We start from the raw sequence: 19,920 nt of genomic DNA on the forward strand, positions 1-19,920 counted from the left end.
GAGGTGTGTGGCCTTGGTGGAACTCATTTGTTGGCTCATATAAGAAGTATTTATTTAAAGGGCATGCTGATGTGTTTTTCAGTTTTAACATTGTGCTGCATCCCAGTCTGACCAGACACTGATGCTCCTTCAAGGAGCCTAAAATGAGGCCTAAACTCATCTTTTAATCAATAATCTCCGCTGCCTTCCCATAATGGTGTCTTATACCTTCCAAGAAATACAGTGTGGCATCGGAGAGGGGCCAATATGACTCTGAAGATGACTCACTGCATCATCGGGCCTGGCTGCCGCTTTACACAAGGGAATGAAGGTATCCTTGATCTCTGTAAGGATGTGACGCTGCAACACGGGGCTCTGGTTTCCGCCTGATCTGTGAGGGAGATGATGCCGAGGCTGTGTGGGTACCACTTTACAGAGACGGATGCAGACCACGCCCTTCCTTTATGTGCCCGATAGAGGGCGCTGTAGCGTCCAACGCAGGCCGATCATCAGCAGCTTTACCTCGCTGCCCTTCCAGCAGCATCTCACCTTCAACCGGCCTGACGCACATTCACCGCCGCACCCCAAAGGAAAGGGAAAAGAAAGGAAATAGTCAGGAGAGAAAGACGGCGTCAAACAAACCAACACGCAGAATCGAGTAGCATCACAGTCGGTGTTTTTTAATGATGTAGGAGATCGTTTTGTGATTTGACATCTAATTTAGCCTGCCTGCCTCTCTGCGACAAGGAAAGACCGTCCAGCTGCGCACAAATATATTGCATCGTCTCTCGGCTTGTCGGGATAAAACCGTCCAACCTCTCCACGGTCCTCCGAGTCCTTTCGACGTAGAAGGACGAAGTCCTCGCGCACCCCTCGTCGTTTATTTTGACGGTCGGATCAGGCCCGATCAGCGACGGTTCGCCTCCAGCCTCAGCAGCATCCCTCAGCTCAGCAGAAAGCAGCATCCTTCCTCCTCCTCGAATCTGCGCAATGGCCGATATCCCTGCGGAGTGTAACATAAAAGTGCTCTGTCGCTTTCGTCCTCTCAACCAGTCGGAGATTGTACGTGGGGACCAGTTCATCCCCAAATTCCAAGGAGATGACACAGTCCTCGTCGGGGTAAGTAAACGGAGGCGCTTTGTTGTGCATGCAGGCCCTTCATCAATAAATCATCAGATCGACTCATCAGTTTGGGTCGTGGCCGGGCAGCAAAACATGGTAATCAGTGCAGCACAGGGCAATGTATATTTGTAAAATGTATATGTTCCATAACATGACAAAGCACAAATTCATGTTATGTTGTCAAAGTGCGCAAACTGGCCTCCTGCATCAGCTGACTCAGGTCTGTACTTCGTAGATGAAACACCTTGTAATTGTAAACACACCGCACATCATAAAACATATCGTGCTTATGAGATGGAGATGCTTACATAACAGACACACTTTCAGGGACACTTGAGTTACATTTTTGTCAAAATTGAAGATAAAGTGTCTGTTCAACACTGCAAAATATTGTCAATTTATTGCATTTATTGTGGATAAAAAGACACTTCGTTCAAAATTAAAGCCTACGTTTAAAATATATGATTTATAAACAAAAAAGGGAGATTTTGTTGCATCAATATTTTTCAGATTAGAGATTTGGCCATTGCTATGTGGTTCACATTGATTTTAAATTCACAGAAATTAACTTTAATTGATCCCATCTCTGGAGGCCAAAATCATTCGAAATACTTGCAGTGTGAATAAAGGAAGAATTTAAATGATTATAGATATTTTCTGCTCATATGTGTTGCTGGTTTTACCTCTTTTAGTTCTTGGCCAAGTATGTCATGTCTGAGGAAGGAAAAAGAAACATGAGTACAGTGTTTCCCTAACTTCTTTTCTGAGAACCCACTATAAATGACACACCATCATGACCTAATTCACAATAGGTGTTATCTTTAAGTTCTGAGAGCTTGACCATTTTTACTGCCATTTCTGCATTTATCTTAAACAGGTAAACCAGACATTTAGAAAATATATACGTTTGATGAATCACAACTTTGTTTTATGCATGTGTTATTGAAAACATATACACGTGTAAATACAAACAAATACATTTAGGCGGAGTAAACAAGCAATCTCATTATTTTCATCTCAACACATTAAAACAAACAGAACATACATCTTCCTTTCAGATGCAACGTTATTATTCAAGCAGACTACAATTGTCAGAACAATACGAACATTCAGGCTCCCTCATGTGGCCCAAAGGTGGACTGCAGACATCAATGTTAAATCAAAGGCTACAAAAGAAATTCTGCAAATGTATTTGGATATCCTAATAAAATCTCCCCTGACCCCGTCTTGAGGACTGACTGACTGAGAGTGCTAAACGAAGAGGAATAGTACGCTTTGGTCCTCCTAAGGCTGATAAATGCAGTGTGCAGAGGGAGGAGTCATGTTGAAACTTTCTCCGGCAGTAATGGACATATCTCAGTCTGACCTTCCTGATGGACAGTGGAGCCAGAAACTGATCTCTCTAATTGCCCACAGAGAGGATCGATAATCCCCCAGTGAGGTCGTGCATCACAGGCTGACCTGCTCTTTCTTGTCTCTGGCTTCAAGTCTTTCCATGCATTTTCTCTCTCTCTCTCTCTCTCTCTCTCTCTCTCTCTCTCTCTCTCTCTCTCTCTCTCTCTCTCTCTCTCTCTCTCTCTCTCTCTCTCTCTCTCTCTATTTTGCAGCTGCCTCTTTGACTCTCACCCGTGTCTCTCCTTTGCTCACCCGTCACCATTTTTTTTTTATCTTTCCCCCCTCGTCCTGGGACTGAAATTCTCTCTCTGGTAAATCACTCTGTCATGGAGGCGATCTGCAGATGAGTCAATTTGTTAATGCCATTCAATACCGCTCCTGTTCTGGCAGCGCATGTTATTGTGTTGCACAGTGGCCTTCTGTGACATTCAGGGGATACATACATTACATTTCATACATACACACATACATCTGTGGATTTAGCTTCCAACGCTCTTACACAATCAGGGCGGACATCAGTGTAAAACTCAAAGAACATCTGTGTGTTGTCGTTCTCCGCTTTTTCCACTGAGCTTTGCAGTAATTAAATATTCTGGAAACAGTGCGCATGGAGCTTCATCTTTATGTATTTGTTGACCTACTTCCTGGTAGTGTGGTACTTAATATACTCTTTCTGAGAAACTTAAGTCCTGACTCCTCTTTGTGCTTTTATTGAATTATAGTTTTTCTTAAAATCTGACAACACCATCATAAATAGTGTTAGCCAGTAACGTTGATGTGTGTTTTTTCTTCTCACCCATTTAACCCAATCATCACCCAATCTCCTTTTTAATGGTCAGGCAAGTGCACACAGATGATACATCAGTCACTGGCCACCTCACACGGCTGACATCATTTCCCAAACCTCAGACTGATGACTAGCTGCTGGAAAAGACATCTAAGTTTAAATACTGCACCTTTGATTTATTTGAATGTCCTGAGGTTCAACTGAAAAATCTGATCTCAATTTGAATATGAAACCCCTTATCTTTTATGTTTTTTCTTAATTGTTTGTTGTTGTTCACGGTCCTCACAGGGGAGGTCCTACGCGTTCGATCGAGTGTTTCCCACCAACACCACCCAGGAGCAGGTGTACAACACCTGCGCCAAGCAGATTGTCAAAGGTATGGACGATGAGCCACGTCAAGACATGTCAGATATTTGAAATATGTGTGTTGTGGTCTCATCTGTTCTTTTTTTCTCATAGATGTTCTGGGTGGATACAATGGCACTATTTTCGCATATGGACAAACCGCCTCCGGGAAGACTCACACCATGGAGGTACAGTATTCAGAGCAATAAAGCAAGTTAATGTCTGTGTTGATTTAAGTTTTTTTTTCCCACATTCATCCAACATTTCGGGGAGTTTTGGGTCTTCGTGAGAATTTGTATTTATTTACATTGCACATTTGTTTCATAATTTACATCATTGATATCACTAGAAACTGGTAGCAGGTCTCACAGAACCAGTCAGACTTTTACTTTCGTCAGCTTTGATTCAATCGTTTTTTGTTTTGAGAATGTAAAGGCATGTTTGCATGGAGTCTCCACTTGTTCTCCTTTGGCCCTGCATAGCTATCTCACTCTCACACCTTTACCGGTGACTTTGTGTTTCAGGGCAAACTGCACGACGCGCACCAGATGGGTATCATTCCTCGCATCGCTGAGGACATTTTCAATCACATCTTTGCCATGGATGAAAACCTGGAATTCCACATCAAGGTAGTGTATTTGTGTTGTGTCATGCTTCTTGTTTTAATCCTTCTTTTCTTAGGGAATCTTTATCTTTTTTTCTGCAAACAGTTCAATAAAAAACCTTTTTACACATAATTATTTCAATGATGATACATTTCAACCCGAGTTCAATTTGGTTTCCTATTTTTCTCTCTTCTCCAACAGGTTTCATACTTTGAGATCTACATGGACAAAATCCGTGACCTTCTGGATGGTTCGTGCTAATGAGCTCTTTATGGATCACCTGCAACAGCAAGAGTGTAGAATGTCCCGTCTTCCAGCGACTACTCAATTGTCCGAGCAATCATTTTCATCGAAAAAGCTTTTTGTCGGATGTGTTTTTCATATGCCGAAAATGTTTAACATGATCAGAAGTCTTGTTGAAATACACATGAGCTATGAAAGGTTTATAAATGAATTGAAATTAATTAAGGTGAATTGGTGCCAAATGCACATTTAAAGAGTTTACTTCCCCAAACAAACGATACAAAAGAGGAGAGAAGAGTAAATAATGCCGACACCTTTGTTGACTCAGCAGAGATAATCATAAATGTGAAAAGTTGATCGACAAGTGAATGAATATTTGAGAGCAATACAGAGAGCCTTACTGCATTATATTCAATTATATGTTCATATTTTGAATTGTCAGCTGGGGCCTGATTGAGTGTTTTCCTTCACATAAAGTAGGCTTTGTCATACCTCTAAAATACTTTAAAACACTCATTTTGTATTTTCTCTCTTTATTCTTTTTTAGTGACAAAGACCAACCTGTCTGTCCATGAGGATAAGAACAGGGTGCCATATGTCAAGGTTTGTGAAAGTGCTTTGTATTTGTGGGTGATAATCTGCCTGTGGGCTTCATCACATCCATGATGTTGAATCTGACTCATATTCTGTCTCTCTTATGGTTTCCTCTCCTCTCCTCTCCTCTCCTCTCCTCTCCTCTCCTCTCCTCTCCTCTCCTCTCCTCTCCTCTCCTCTCCTCAGGGATGCACTGAGCGTTTTGTCTCCAGCCCTGATGAGGTGATGGATGTGATCGACGAGGGCAAAGCTGCCCGCCACGTTGCTGTGACCAGTGAGTCTTTATCTAAGAATATTGTTGTTGCAACATAGGATGTACACATGAAAAAAAACATCCCAAAAGACAAATGCTTACAGTGAAACATTTTTAGATGTCCAGAATAAAACAAGTTGTCTTGTTCCTCCACGTCCATATCAGAGCACAAAGATCTAGCTCCGCTTCAGGGCCAGCAGTAGCATTCACGACCCGTTACTGATGCGTGAAGGGACAGCTCAGCTCATGTAGCCTGTTATTGTGCCTTGTGTGTTATATGTAATCTTCGTGTTGCAGCCAGCTATAATTTTATTCATTCATCCTGTCAGATGGCATTCGCTGTAATGACATGGGCAGCATTGGGCAGTTATTTTGGGTTTGGCGAGAGTAACAAAGCAGTACAAAAACTCTGCCTGGAGCTGTTGTAAATATAATAAAATCATTCCTAACAAACAGAATTTCTGATAATGCTGTGTTCAGTAATCTGGCAACATTATGTTTATATCTTTAATGTATGTTCATAAAAGCTCTCTCATCTGTAAGTCCTGCACCTTGTTTTGGCCTCCGTGCACTGACTCACTCCTCTGCAGCTCAGTAATAATATCTGACTCATGGCTCTGATACTGCATTGTACAATATTTCATTACAGTGTAAAAACAAAAGCTAAAAATAACATGTGACCTAATTACCAGTGAACCCAGTGATGATCATCAAATCTATAAACATGCTTCAGCAGTGAAGAAGTTGTCACAATGTCTGTATTACTAAGATTGATCTAATTTGGTTTGCTGCCAAAATGTTGTGCCGAGTTCTACTGAAAAAAACAAAAACAAAACAAAAATCATATCCCGCTCACAAATTCTGCTTCTCAGGGCGAGTCCTTAATCACTTCAAACTGAATCACTGAATCACTGCTTCCTGACAATGATGAGCTGACAGTCTTTGCATGCGGGTAATACGAGATGAATCACAGGTCAGAGTGAACGCACATTCAAAATAAAGTAAAGTGGGCAACACTTTATAAAAAGGGTGAAATAATGAACAAGTGCATGACTCACAATGATTTAATGCATTCATTAATGCAGGTCTTATCATGAATTCACCTTACTCCCCATTAATATATGATCAAGTCACTTTGACTTTATGTGACTAGTTCATACCTAATGGATCAATGAATGAATGCTAATTCATAGTTACGTCACACATCAATTGATATGCAACCGGATTAGTTTGACGACAGTTACGTCAAAGTTCATTTCAGACCATTTGCTCAGCAGAACAGAAGGCTGTGTTCTCATAGGAATCTGGTTATCAGATGCAAACGTTTAAATGTTGCTGCATGACCCAAAGGCATTAATGCCACATTTACAACCAAGGGTTTAAATGTAATTTTATTTTTTTACATATTTTTTTGTTAGTGTTAGCGTTGAAAGAAGTGAAGTGTAGCGTGGTGGAGAACGCTGCACTAGAAATAAGTTTAAAGACCCAGAACAGTCTACAGCTTAATCTGTTATTATTGTTTTCCTATGGCGTGTTTACAGTAATACCTCATCACTTCCAGTATAATAGCACCATGAGTTGAGAAGCACAGACATGCTTATTATTTATTTAGAAATCACATTATTCATTATAATAGATCTGTTAAAATGAAAGCATGCACTTTGGGGCTGTCTGTTTCCAGGTAAAGACTTAATTAGAGAAGGTGAAGTCATCTCCAGAGCTTTTTGTGTCTTATGTAAGATGAGAAAAAACGGAAATGTTTATAATAACAGATATTTGTGTCCAGCCGAGTTTGTAAAAAATGTTTTCTATACAGATAAAGGCACTTACTCAGCAACAGTTATCTATTACTGGCTCTGAGAATTCTGAATCGTGTTGCAGTTTAAAGATGAAAAGCTCAGATTGCCCATCTACGTGTTATGAATCATCTATCTGTTGAGCAGATCTATCAGACAGACCAATAAAATAGTGTCTGACCCAACTCAGACGTTTAACACTGAGCTGCAACTACTAAGTGCTGTAATGCTAAAAATGCAATAACAATCAAATCCTACAACAATCTAGCTTTGAAAACCAGCTGAATGTATGCAGCAGTGGCTCCGGGTTGCTTGAGGCTGCAATCACAAGCAGCGCGGTCTTCTCTGTTTCCTGGTGGATGGCTGCTGACTCACGGCGCTGCAGAGTGCTGTGCTGAGAGCAGATATCGTCTGCAGAGGAACCTGAACTTATACTTGCTGTCTGATGAAGAGGGGCTTTTAGATCAGGGCGGCCTGTCACCTGCACTCTGTGAAATGACAGTACCATTCTGCTGCAGTAATGTCCTGTCCTGGTTGACAAAAAAGGCACGGAAGACTTCAAATGAACAGATAAATTACTACAAATGAATCAGGTATTACTTTCACTGCCGTGATCCAACTGCTGGCTCTAGGTTGGAGAGAGGAAGGTAAATAACAGACTGTATGAAGCCTCTTCTTGCCTTCTGTTCCAACCAACGGTTGTGTGACTTCTGTCTTTGTGCAGACATGAACGAGCACAGTTCTCGCAGCCACAGCATCTTCCTGATCAACATCAAGCAGGAGCACGTGGAGACTGAGCAGAAACTGTGTGGAAAACTGTACCTGGTGGATCTGGCTGGCAGTGAGAAGGTATACGAGACACTCTGAGGGAAAGACAAACAACTCCCGACCTGCAATTCAGCTGCTTCAAATTCATGTCTCCTGTGTGTGTTTTCTTCAGCCGTTCATCGCTCATGTTTGACCTGCTGACTCTCTTTCTTTATTCCAGGTCAGTAAGACTGGAGCTGCAGGATCCGTCCTGGATGAGGCTAAAAACATCAACAAGTCTCTTTCTGCCCTGGGAAATGTCATCTCTGCGTTGGCTGAGGGCACGGTGAGTTATTTTAACCCCACTTACCTGTATATGGATACTCAGTGGAGGAACAATTGAGAGACGTTTAAGTGTAGTGAAACATATGTACCCTTTCCACAACTGAAGCTTTCTTTTATTGTTGAATTTTGTGATTAAACTTAAATTAAAACATGTTTTAATTTCCATTTCTAGAACTGGAAGTATGCAGTTCATCTCCAGGTTCAGATGCTGTAACAAATAGCACTCCTATCTCATTTCTTACACTCATGTACAAACGCCAACACTATTCCTGCCAATTAATAGATTAGTTAGATGCTGAACAATAAATCGGACAATTTTGACAGCATTTTTGGGGTTTGTTTGAATCCAAAATGGGAAAGTTCACATTTTTGCTGAAAATATAATCTGCTGATGAATCACTGCAGAAGTGCAAAATGAGGAATCAGATGAAACATACCTCCGGCATTGCTTTCGTTCTTTTGGTTCCAAATAGTCTCCTGATGTTGATCTTTTTTCCTCATTTATTTACTTCTCCCTTCTTTCTCTCTGCTTCGTCCCCTCTTCCCTCCCCTCCCACTCCCTCTCTCCTTCTATCTCCTCCAGAAATCTCACGTGCCGTACCGTGACAGCAAAATGACCCGCATCCTGCAGGACTCCCTTGGAGGGAACTGTCGCACCACCATGTTCATCTGCTGCTCTCCCTCCAGCTACAACGACGCGGAGACCAAGTCGACTCTGATGTTTGGACAACGGTATGTACATTTGTGGAAACAGCCAGTGCAGCTTTGGAAAGAAATTGCAGTATACAGCAGGAGCATGAGAACCAATCAGTCTTTTTACATGCTGCCATGTTTCAGCAAGAACACACACTGATTGTATTTACCCCTCAAAAGGAAGGCAATGAACTGTTTTGGGCATGACCTAAAATCCAAACAAGGCAGATACAATCGCTAACTGACACTGCCTTGACTATATCTTTCATCAGGGAGGTATGAATTTCTTTTTGAGTCAAAAGGCTCAAGAAAGGTCTAAAAAAAATAGAAATTCACATTAAATGACATTATAACTGTCATATATTTGGTATTTTACTCTCATACTAGTCAGATGACCTTTAAGCTATTTGACCAACATAAAGCTGAGTTTTGGCTGCATCACCCAGTAGAACTGTTAATCAAACACAAACACTGATCATCAGCCCTCTCCTAATGAACTGATTCACGTTTCTTCCTCCCTGTGTCTCTCTGTCTTTGTCTTCCTCTGTCACAGTGCCAAGACCATCAGGAACACCGCCTCCATCAACCTGGAGCTGACGGCGGAGCAGTGGAAGAAGAAGTTCGAGAAGGAGAAGGAGAAGAACAAAACTCTGAAGGAAAACATACAGAAGCTGGAGATTGAGCTCAACCGCTGGAGAAACGGTGAGACACATCAAGTGTTTTCTGACAACAGAAGCCTCGATTCAGCTGAGTAACTTCAGCTCTTCTGTGCTTAAATCATGAACAAAACGGCCTCATTCTGATGTGTTTCTTTCCTCTGTCCTCTGTGTCACTTGATCCCTACCCTCAGGAGAGGATGTACCTGAGACGGAGCAGACCACGCAAGAAGTGGTGACCCGTTTCGAGACAGTGGAGGAGCGTCCCGCTTTGGACAACGACACCTCCTCCATTGTTGTCCGCATTTCCGAGGAGGAGCGGCAGAAGTACGAGGAGGAGATCCGCAAGCTGTACAAGCAGCTGGATGACAAGGTCCAAACACAAAAACATGAACATATTACAACAGACACTTTTTTGCCTGTACATTAAGTAATTCCACCTCTATAGCTCTTTGCAAATGCAGATGTTATTTTGTATAATGAAAGATGTACGGGAACATTTAGTGTCTTTCTCATGTAATTCTGGATTTATAAATTTAAAACAATCATGGATAAGGTAGATAAAAGCCTATACACTTTCCGGTGTCACATGTATTTATACACACGTGCAGGGGGTGGAGTCTGGATGGTAGTGAGGTTGGTATTAATGACAGTATAATGTCTACACAGGATGATGAGATCAACCTGCAGTGCCAGTTGGTGGAGAAACTGAAGCAGCAGATGATGGACCAGGATGAGGTCGGTCATCACAAACTCACGCAAATAAACACACACTGTATGCACACACAGACTGTGTTTGAGAGGATACTGAGCTATTCTAAACGTAAACTTAGTACCAAGCTCTAGCTTTCAAACTGCATCATTGAGGACTGGTCAAAATGTTGATAATTAAATGTCTTAACTGAAGGTCCTCATCTGTCTCCCTCTCTTTTCATTCCCTCCCTCCAGCTCCTGGCCTCATCCAAGGGTGATGGGGACAAGGTCCAGGCTGAACTCGGCCGGCTGCAGGTGGAGAGCGACTGCGCCAAGGCTGAGGTGAAGGAGGTGCTGCAAGCTCTGGAGGAGCTGGCCATCAACTACGACCAGAAGAGCCAGGAGGTGGAGGAGAAAGGCCTCCAGAACCAGCTGCTGGCCGACCAACTGTCCCAGAAAATGGTAGGTATTAAGACAAGTGGTGTGAATGTGAGATTTACAGAAAGAAAGCTAAAATCAGAGACAGGAGGTGGAACAGAAGGACACTCGCTTGCTTGCTTGCTGTTGGAAAAAGGGCAGTGCTTCACTGATCCTTACTGCTTCCTCTCTTTTTCTCTCCAGGCCAGTCTGATGGAGCTGGAGGCAGAGCTGTCTCGTATGCAGGAAGTGAGCGGGCAGCAGAGGAAACGCATCGCTGACGTCCTCAATGGTCTGATGAGGGACCTCAGCGAGTTCAGCAACATTGTGGGCAACGGGGAGATCAAGCTGGTGAGTTGGATCCAACAGTAAAAAGATGTTTAAATTAAAGGTCAACATGTACAATAACTGTAGGTACACAACACGTCATAGAGTGAGTGTTTTTATTGAGTTTCCTGTTTGTCCTCAGCCGGTGGAGATCAGCGGTGCGATCGAGGAGGAGTTCACGGTGGCTCGCCTCTACATCAGCAAGATCAAGTCGGAGGTGAAGAGCATGGTGAAGCGCTGCCGCCAGCTGGAGAACATGCAGCTGGAGTGCCACCGCAAGATGGAGGAGACCGGGAGGGAGCTCTCCTCCTGCCAGCTCCTCATCTCTCAGGTGAGGGATGGAAGACGTGGAATTGATGACAGGCTATGCGTGAATGAATCATTCCTTGTAGTTTGTTTCAGCCGTTTGTTTAACAACTTGTTTTTGCTGTCCGTACGTTTGTGTTTCGCACAGCATGAAGCTAAGATCCGCTCTCTCACGGAGTACATGCAGAGCGTGGAGCAGAAGAAGAGGCTGCTGGAGGAGAGCCACGACTCCCTGAGCGAGGAGCTGGCCAAGCTGCAAGACCAGGGTAACGTGCCCACCACACGTGTACACATACACAAGATATACAGTTGACAATATCATAACACAACTGCAAGATTAACATGCACGCTAAAGGAAATGTGGAATAGTTTAGCCATCCATAAAATTTCTCAGGGAATTGCCTGAAGATGTTATCAGGCTGTTGCTCTGTGCTGAATGCTTTCTTTCTCTTTGTCTTGTACCAGATAACTCCCTGCTTGAGGAGAAGGATGGAGAGAAGGGTGAGATTGAGGATGGAAATGTGAAGGTAAGAAGCGTTCGTGTGAAACCTGAGTATGTAGATTAAAGTTCTGATATGGGCGTACTGTCACCCCAGAATAGAATACAAGCAAGTACTTATTTTCAGATCTGACTCCTTTGTTCCATTTCTTCGTGCTACATGAGGAACTGACCCTCTGTGTTGTCTTTGTTGCACAGACAGCTCCTCAAACTCTCTTGCTCCAAAGAACAGATTATATGGCGTTTTACATTCATTTTCTAGTTTCCCCTGCTGAAGCCCGCATCTCTTTTCATTTCCAGCAGGTTCCTCGTCAGCAGGGGGAGTCCCACCGTGGCCTCCATCACCAGCAGCTGGCCCGCCTGCGAGATGAGATCAACGAGAAGCAGAGGATCATTGACGAGCTCACTGAGTCCGTGACAATTGAATTAGTCCTTTCTATTTATAAATAATTCATTATTAAGTTTCTATTGATGTGGTAATCGCTTATTATAAAAGGTTATTATTATTATTAACAGTATTGCACACATCTTTTCATACATTATTCTTTGCTTGCTCAAAACGTTTGTAGAATAATCAGGTTTGCTGTACATTCAACTCTTCCCGTTCTCCTTTTTCCTCCCAAACACGTGTGCTTTTTGCTCTACATCTCCAGCCGTAACTCCAAGCTGAAGATTGAGCTCGCTCAGGTTCGTGCTGACTTTGAGCGCCTGAAGAGCGAGGACACCACCAAGAGTGAGCGCCTGGAGGAGCTCTCGTGAGTGTTGTGGAGGTCCACTTTCTCACACTTGACTACGCAGTCTGGTTGAAACAACGGGTCTGAGTAGAGAGTAGTTGATGGGAAATTATTTCAATAGAGATTATGAAAACATTCACGTATAGAATTGATACAGTCCGCTCTCCCTTCATTCAATTCCAGCAGAGGGCACTCAAAACAACACAGAGGTATTGCAGTACACAGAAATATTGTCTTATGTGTCATGATGGTTTTGCTGTTTCCGTCAGATTCCTGCATGAGCGCCATGAGCAGACTAAACAGGACTTGAGGGGTCTGGAGGAGACCGTCGTAAGTAAAATATACACCTCTGTCTCTTCTGGAACGTTGTCCCCTGCTGTGTCTCTGTCTCTCTCTCTTGTATTACCTCAGTCTGCTCTTCTTTCTCTTGTATATCCTTTGTCTTACATCCGGTTGTCTTCCTAACCTCCTCTCCTCTCTGTCTGTCCTCCAGGCCCGCGAGCTCCAGACCCTCCACAACCTGCGCAAGCTGTTCGTTCAAGACCTCACGTCGCGGGTTAAAAAAGTAAGCAGCTCTAAGATGATGAGAGAAGGCAGCTTTTAAATTATGTTAAGGAAACTGTGTGGCCTGAATACCCACTGATGAAAAAACGTCACTATGTGTCGCAACAGTCCTCGAATCCCCTTGACTTTTAGATTTTTAACAAAAGACATTCACTTTATGTGAAGACTAAAGATCCAATTTAAAGGTCTTATGTAACCATATAAAATGAAGATCTGGTCTCATTTTTGGCCTAAAAGGGGCTTGTTTAGCACATGCTACTGTGTATTTTAATATCTGGTAAGGAAGGTTTTATTCCACCACAACTCTCAAGCAATGTTAAAATGTCTTCTCACGATAATCAGAGCGTTACTGGTATTTATGAAAGCTTCTGTCAGCACCCATCAGGTGTTACAATCACCTTCTGCTTTAGTAAAATGTAAAACCTCTTCCTCTACCTTGCTTTGTCTTTATTTTTCTCATCTTTGTGCTTTGTCGTCCTCTCTGCAGAGTTCCGAAATGGAGCCTGATGATAGCGGGGGGTCTTGCACCCAGAAGCAGAAGATTTCCTTTCTTGAGAATAACCTGGACCAACTTACAAAGGTTCACAAACAGGTGAGAGAAATGCAGAAAGGAACTGTAACTTTAGTGATGTCTGCAGTTTGGATTGTATAAGACCAGGAGATAGTGTAATTGTGATATTTTCACTGCTGATACAGAACTTTCGGGGGATAATTTGCCTGCTAGTTGCATAAAGTGCTCAACCAGGAGCCTGACCATAGAGGGTGCATAACAGAAAGATAATTTATTGCTATTCTGAACACTCTTCAAGTAAACTAGTATGCTCAAAACCCACTAGTCGTTTGTGATGTCAGCTAATTGTGCTGAACAACTATATTGCATCATATGACTGTAATTGCATGTCTTTTTGTGTATTTATACTTCCATGAGTATTTTTAAACAGGAATTTCAATTAGCGTCTTAAACTGTAAGTCATACTTGGCAACATATTTTCACTCCTTACTCTGCCTCTTTTTTTTCTTCTGATTATCTTTGATTAACATTCCAATTTTCCCACCCCATGTCATTTCTCACCCACCCCTCCCTCCCTCCCTCTCTCGCTCTCTCCCCTCCAGCTGGTACGTGACAATGCAGATCTGCGCTGTGAGCTTCCAAAGTTGGAGAAACGACTTCGGTCTACTGCTGAGAGAGTTAAGGCCCTGGAGAATGCATTGAGGGACGCCAAGGAGGGCGCAATGATGGACCGCCGCCGCTACCAGCAGGAGGTCGACCGCATCAAGGATGCCATGAGGGCAAAGAGCGCCCTGAGGCGCCCCCACGCAGCACAGATCGGTACTGCAATCAAGCTTTCTCCTTTGATGCATGCTTTTGTTTTTGGACATGGTCTGAGTATTGGAATTTTCTTAAGTGAAACGTCTGACATGTATGACATTTGAACTGACTTTCTTTCATTTCACCTCTTTGGTCTGCAGTAACTCATTTTCCTCGTGTGCCTGACCTTGCATTACTTTATCATCCTGACAGCCAAGCCGGTGAGACCGAAGCAGCTGCCCGTCTGCTCTCCCACCAACCCGTTCTACACTTACATCCGTGCCACTGAACAAGCCAACACCTACAGCAACGCCCTCTTCCAGAGCAACGGGACACAGCCGAGCGCCGCCAGCATCAACAGCAACCCCAACTCTGTCCAGAGCAACACGTGAGTTTAGATCCTTCCACTGGTTTCAAGCTGCAGGCTTAAAGTCAAGTCTGTGTTAGATGACGGCAGTCAGGAGGACTCTGCACCGGTCTTCACAAAATAGAGCATCCTGTGGTGTTTGCAGACATACTGAGAGAACATTCATCCAAACATGGCCATTTGATTAAAACATACAACTGGCAGGCTATTTCCTTTTATATTAAGTATTGCTTCAACATTGTGTTCCTTTTAACTCTTTTTTGATTTGTCAAATTACTGGATCAGACAAGTCTCCCTCACTTGTAATGCATCAAACTGAGCTCATATTTGACCGTGTTTTGTTTTTTCCCTCCGTGGTGTTTTACACAGAGTGTCCACAGCGCTGGGCTACAGAGCAGGCAGATGCACTGGAGACATACTGGAGTCCTTCCCTCTCAACATTGAAAACGGTAAGCACAAGAGCACATGTACACTGATTTCAAATCAGCTTTTATCGCAAGATACTTGACAGTGAAGCATGCTGGATGTTTGATGTATTCAGCTCAGTGTCCTTTATATGCTCTTTTTTTAATTTGATAGGATCAATTTATCAATTAATGATCACTTAGTATTGATCAATGAAATCAAACTATTGTTTTGTTTCCAACAGGTAACAACGTCAGTGAAACGAGAGACATCAATGACAACAGGTGAGGACGTCAGTTAGCTGTTTATTGTTTCTGGTCACTTTAACTAACTTCAGACTCGATTGGAATAAATCAATTCTTGTCTTGTTGTTGTCAGCTTACATGTTGTTATCTGTTTGCTAATGAGTGTTTCTGCATCAGCAGAAGTGATGTTCACTGTGGCAGCGAGGTGGATGATTCAAACAGGCATTACATCATTCAGCAGGAGACCGCTGCAAGTTAATGCCATGGTAATTAACAGAGTACACCGAGTTACACACAGGCACACTTTAATGTCTTCTTTGTCCGTGCGGTTGCTTACAGAAGCCTCGATGGGGGTTCCCTGAGTCAAGCAAGAGAAGACAAAGTCTCTGCAAATTTGCTTTCTTAACAAACTGCCATGAACTAGAAACCACTGGCTGCTTGGTAGTCAGACAAAGTTATTTCACACTTTGGAAAATGTGTGGCAATAAATGCAAAGCATATTTGATTAACATTAGAAAATGAATTTATAATCATTCAACAGAACTTTTAACAGATTTCTGTATTCCTCCAAACGCTGACGTCCTTTTATTGTCTCTCTCCAGAAGATGACCAAACACTGTAACCGTCCAAGGACCCTCCCCTCCCATCTGCATGCAACCTGTCTCCCCATCCCTCCACTGCATCACTGATGAAGATGATGATGATGAAGATCTGTAGCCCCCTATAGTCATCAAACTTAATGAAGCCCCTCCTACGGTGACCACCCTCAGGTTTGAGGTCCAGTCCCTTCCAGTTCAGTCAGTACAGGAAGTAAATTCAATCATAATTTGTTTTTCCTTTTTTGAATACAGAAATGTCTCTAAACCAACTCATCGATCAATCAATTTGTCACCAGATATCACTGATGCTGATTACCTGCTTAGGTGGTTGAACTGAAACAGGGCTGACTCCATCCCTGATGACTTAGGACACACATGTTGTAAATACTAGTGCTGTATACTCCAGTAGAGGGTTTCTGACCAGCAACTGTTTGTGTGAATGCACACCGTCCCCTGCAACACATCTTCTTCTTAAGGGCATCATGCGGATGACATACTGTAGGCAGGCGTGACCTTTTTCTCTGTCGTAAATAAGAGCATATGTGTGTAACGCCAGCTTGTAACAGAAGACCCACACCCTGCATGCATGTCGCGTAGCGGGTTGGCTTTCAAATCTTTGCATGTTTCCTGATTCCAGTCAGGAGTTGGTATGCTGCGAGTGAACAGTCTGATCGACTTCGACAGATGTCAGAGAGAGACAGCGAGACGGAGACAGAGCTGGTTTTCCCTAAACCTGATCATGGTCGCCGTGCTTTAGATTTTCTACTTGAAAGTAGAACTGGGCTGTTGTGTTAGTGTGTCTTAAACACTGGAAGGAACGACACAAGACACAGCAGGGTCTAGTTTTAATTCAATAGAAGATGCAACATGTGTCAGGGAAACCCAGCCCGGACTTAACAGTCTATGTCAAGGAAACCTTTTGTTAATTGCTTTGATACTGTGATGTTGCAGCTGTGTGATGCCATTGTACATGCCAGGTAATGCTGTCCACATCCATTTATTGTGGCTTTCTCCCTGCTTTGCGCCCACACCTTGTGAGTCTTCATACCGAGCCTTAATAAGAGCCGACTTCTCACGATGATCAAACTAACACGCTGTCATGTACACCAATAGCTGTAAGTAGATTTAAAAAGCTGTTATTAGAGCAGTAGTTATGTTCTCCTGAAGTTCATTCAGACACAGAGTTCTCCTCCATCATGTAACAGGATCAGGACATGGGCTGAAAAAGTTCCTGCAAAATGTTCTAGTGCAGCAGAGGACCAGAAAGTTTGGGTTTATCACATCAGGACAGGTCATACTACGTTGACATTCAAATATTTTCCACAAATGTCTGATGCTTGATGCATTTTCCTATTTGGTACCTAAGGCTGAAATGATGATGATCCTTTGTCTACGAATCTAAAGTTACACTGTTAATACACTGTGTGATCGAACTTTAAAAACAGAAGTGAAGTACCTTTTAGTCTGCATGGAATTTATTCAGTGATTAAGTGCTTTTTAATCAGAACCATCAGAAGTCCGATGATTAGGGAGTGTCTGCAAACCAGTCCCCAGCTGAGCAGCCACCAGTCTGGGAAGGACGGACAGAAGCTTGAAGTTTGTAGCTTGTTGTCGAGTCGCGCTGTTTTTCTTCTGTCACAAATCCTGACCAGCCAATCAGGATGGAAGAAACCAGCACGTCTCAGGTGGGTGACGAAGATATGGATGTGTTTGGACAAAGCTTAGTCACTGAATTGAAGGACAGATTAGACCAAAGGTGTGTCGCAAAAAAAATATTCTGTGTTGAAAAATGATAAAGTTCAGAGTACTTCATTGCATGACTGGACTTAGCCCAAGTAGGACCCAAGTATGTTCAGTGAAGGTTGTCTGATCCTTAGCAGCCTCATTCATGACAGGTCTTTGGCATTAACAACATCTCAGGGCTTCACATTCAGAATCACAGCCGCCATGGGTCATCACCACTGCCATCCTCATAGCGCTTAGCAGATGGAAGGGATCTACAGATCTTACTTCATTTTATACATAGTGTATAAAACCTCCATTCCAGCATGTGACATCCCAAAAAAAAAATCCCTCTGGTCAGACCCTACTGTACGTGTCCAAGCAAACCCTCTATTTCACATCATGTTTTAAATGTAATAAATGAATCTACAGGAGGGGGGACTGTGTAATATATTGTCACCTTCTGTTCCACTGTCTGATTTCAACATATCTAAAACTACATGTGCTATATATTGTTAATCTTGTAAGTAAAATAGCGTGCCATGACATAGTAAAATGCAGAAGAACGGTACACGCTAACTTTGTTCAGAGAAATGTTTGTCTGATTTATTTCCGTATGCCTATACTGTAGCGTCAACATGATTATGTGAAGAATCACAGTTCTGTAGATATAGGCCCATCACTATGCTGTATTGTATGTGAACCATTGTGTTGTAGTAAAAAGTTCAATAAACTTGTAGAAAGAAGTTTGTCCAAGGGAATCATTTCAGGATTGTTTGAATGTCATTGATGAAGTTTTAGAAAAAGAGAAACATGCTCCCCTAATATTCTTCCTTTATGAAGTTGTTCGGCTTCATTTAGAGTGAAAGAGAAGGACGCTCTATCATTTCAGTTGTTGGTTTTCAAGCTGTATTAGCCCTATTAAATGCAACGCCCCTAAAAACTATGATCTCATTGCTATTAGTCACTGCTGGTGAGTTGGGTGCTCTCTGTTGTTAATACAACCTCTAACCTAAACCGGAAATTATTTTTTCAAACTTTGTTGTGAAAGGGACCTTTGTCAAAAATTGGGACATGAAAAGCAAGTCAGCTGTTGAAGCTGGAAAATCGAAATGAAACGGAGAACAAAATATATACAAAAGTCATCAGTGCACTACAGCTACTGTATCTCTACCCACCAAAACCATCCTGTAAGGAGATGATAGCATGGTATACTGAGAAAGTAGCTTCCCTTACTGCGTTACATGATAATGGACACGTAATGTGTAAAGCAGGGGTCTCAAACTCCCGGCCCGCCACGTCATTTTATGTGGCCCGCGAATCCGCCAGCACAAAAAAGAAAAAAAGAAGAAAACAAATCTTTTTTTTTAATATATTTTTTTTAAGTTGGACTTGATAATAAAAATATCCCCATAGTCAAAATTATGAGATAGAAAGTCGAAGTTATGAGAAATATATCATTTGATATCATTTGAAAGTCATAATTCCAAGATAGAAAGTCAAAACTATGATAGAAAGACATAATGATGAGATACTTCAACACAGAAGCAGCTCTTTGGCTGGTTACTGTACATTTGACATGGAAATGTATTGTGAGTACATTGAAGACTACTTCAAACGTGGCTTTAAAAACACATGAAATACTTCATGTCGGATTGTGCAAACGCACCCTAGAAAGGATTTTAAGCTTTGAACAAAGTTATTGTAATAACTTGTGTTTGATATTTTCTTGAATAGTTTGATCTTTGATAGAGTAATGTGGGTTTCTTAACCCTCAATTAAAAGGATTTAAGTTATAATAACAGAAATGTGCTTAAATATATGTTTACATTTATATAACTGCATGTACAATATTTGTACACTTGAATAAACAATAATCAAATGCAGAGACAGTTATTTATCAATATGTTAGGAGTAGTTACATTTACACAGTCTTACATTTACAACCGGCCCTTTGAGGGCGACCGTGATGCTGATGTGGCCCGGAGTGAAAATGAGTTTGAGACCCCTGGTGTAAAGTGTACATGCAAATGTTTCAAATTGCAACAAACCTTAAACTGTATCTTAGTCAGGTGAAACTCCAAATGCATTTACTGTCATCACATGAGAAGAAGAGTGGGATTTGGAAACCAAAACCAATGGAACTTCCTTTGTGCCTCTTATAATAAGCTGC

General features: G+C 42.2%; 1 protein-coding gene across 2 annotated transcripts; it reads left to right on the plus strand.

Moving 5' to 3' along the window:
- Positions 1–547: 547 nt before the first annotated feature.
- Positions 548–18,420, plus strand: LOC306781114 (kinesin heavy chain-like). 2 transcript variants are annotated; one of them, XM_079273803.1, is made up of 29 exons: positions 548–1,098; positions 3,572–3,659; positions 3,743–3,816; positions 4,153–4,257; positions 4,435–4,483; positions 5,024–5,079; positions 5,257–5,344; positions 7,844–7,968; positions 8,108–8,212; positions 8,795–8,943; positions 9,458–9,606; positions 9,755–9,933; positions 10,230–10,298; positions 10,509–10,715; positions 10,875–11,021; positions 11,140–11,328; positions 11,452–11,569; positions 11,769–11,830; positions 12,103–12,212; positions 12,456–12,557; positions 12,806–12,866; positions 13,030–13,101; positions 13,588–13,692; positions 14,214–14,430; positions 14,623–14,797; positions 15,146–15,225; positions 15,426–15,465; positions 15,607–15,692; positions 16,029–18,420. In XM_079273803.1, the coding sequence occupies exons 1-28, from the start codon at positions 970–972 to the stop codon at positions 15,683–15,685; spliced, it is 3,129 nt and encodes a 1,042-aa protein (XP_079129929.1). In that variant the 5' UTR covers positions 548–969; the 3' UTR covers positions 15,686–15,692; positions 16,029–18,420. The 2 variants fall into 2 exon arrangements, with proteins under 2 accessions (XP_079129929.1, XP_079129930.1); XM_079273804.1 differs by lacking the exon at positions 15,607–15,692.
- Positions 18,421–19,920: the final 1,500 nt, after the last annotated feature.

The sequence above is a fragment of the Melanostigma gelatinosum genome (genome assembly GCF_949748355.1).
Source record: "Melanostigma gelatinosum genome assembly, chromosome: 8".
NCBI lineage: Eukaryota > Metazoa > Chordata > Actinopteri > Perciformes > Zoarcidae > Melanostigma > Melanostigma gelatinosum.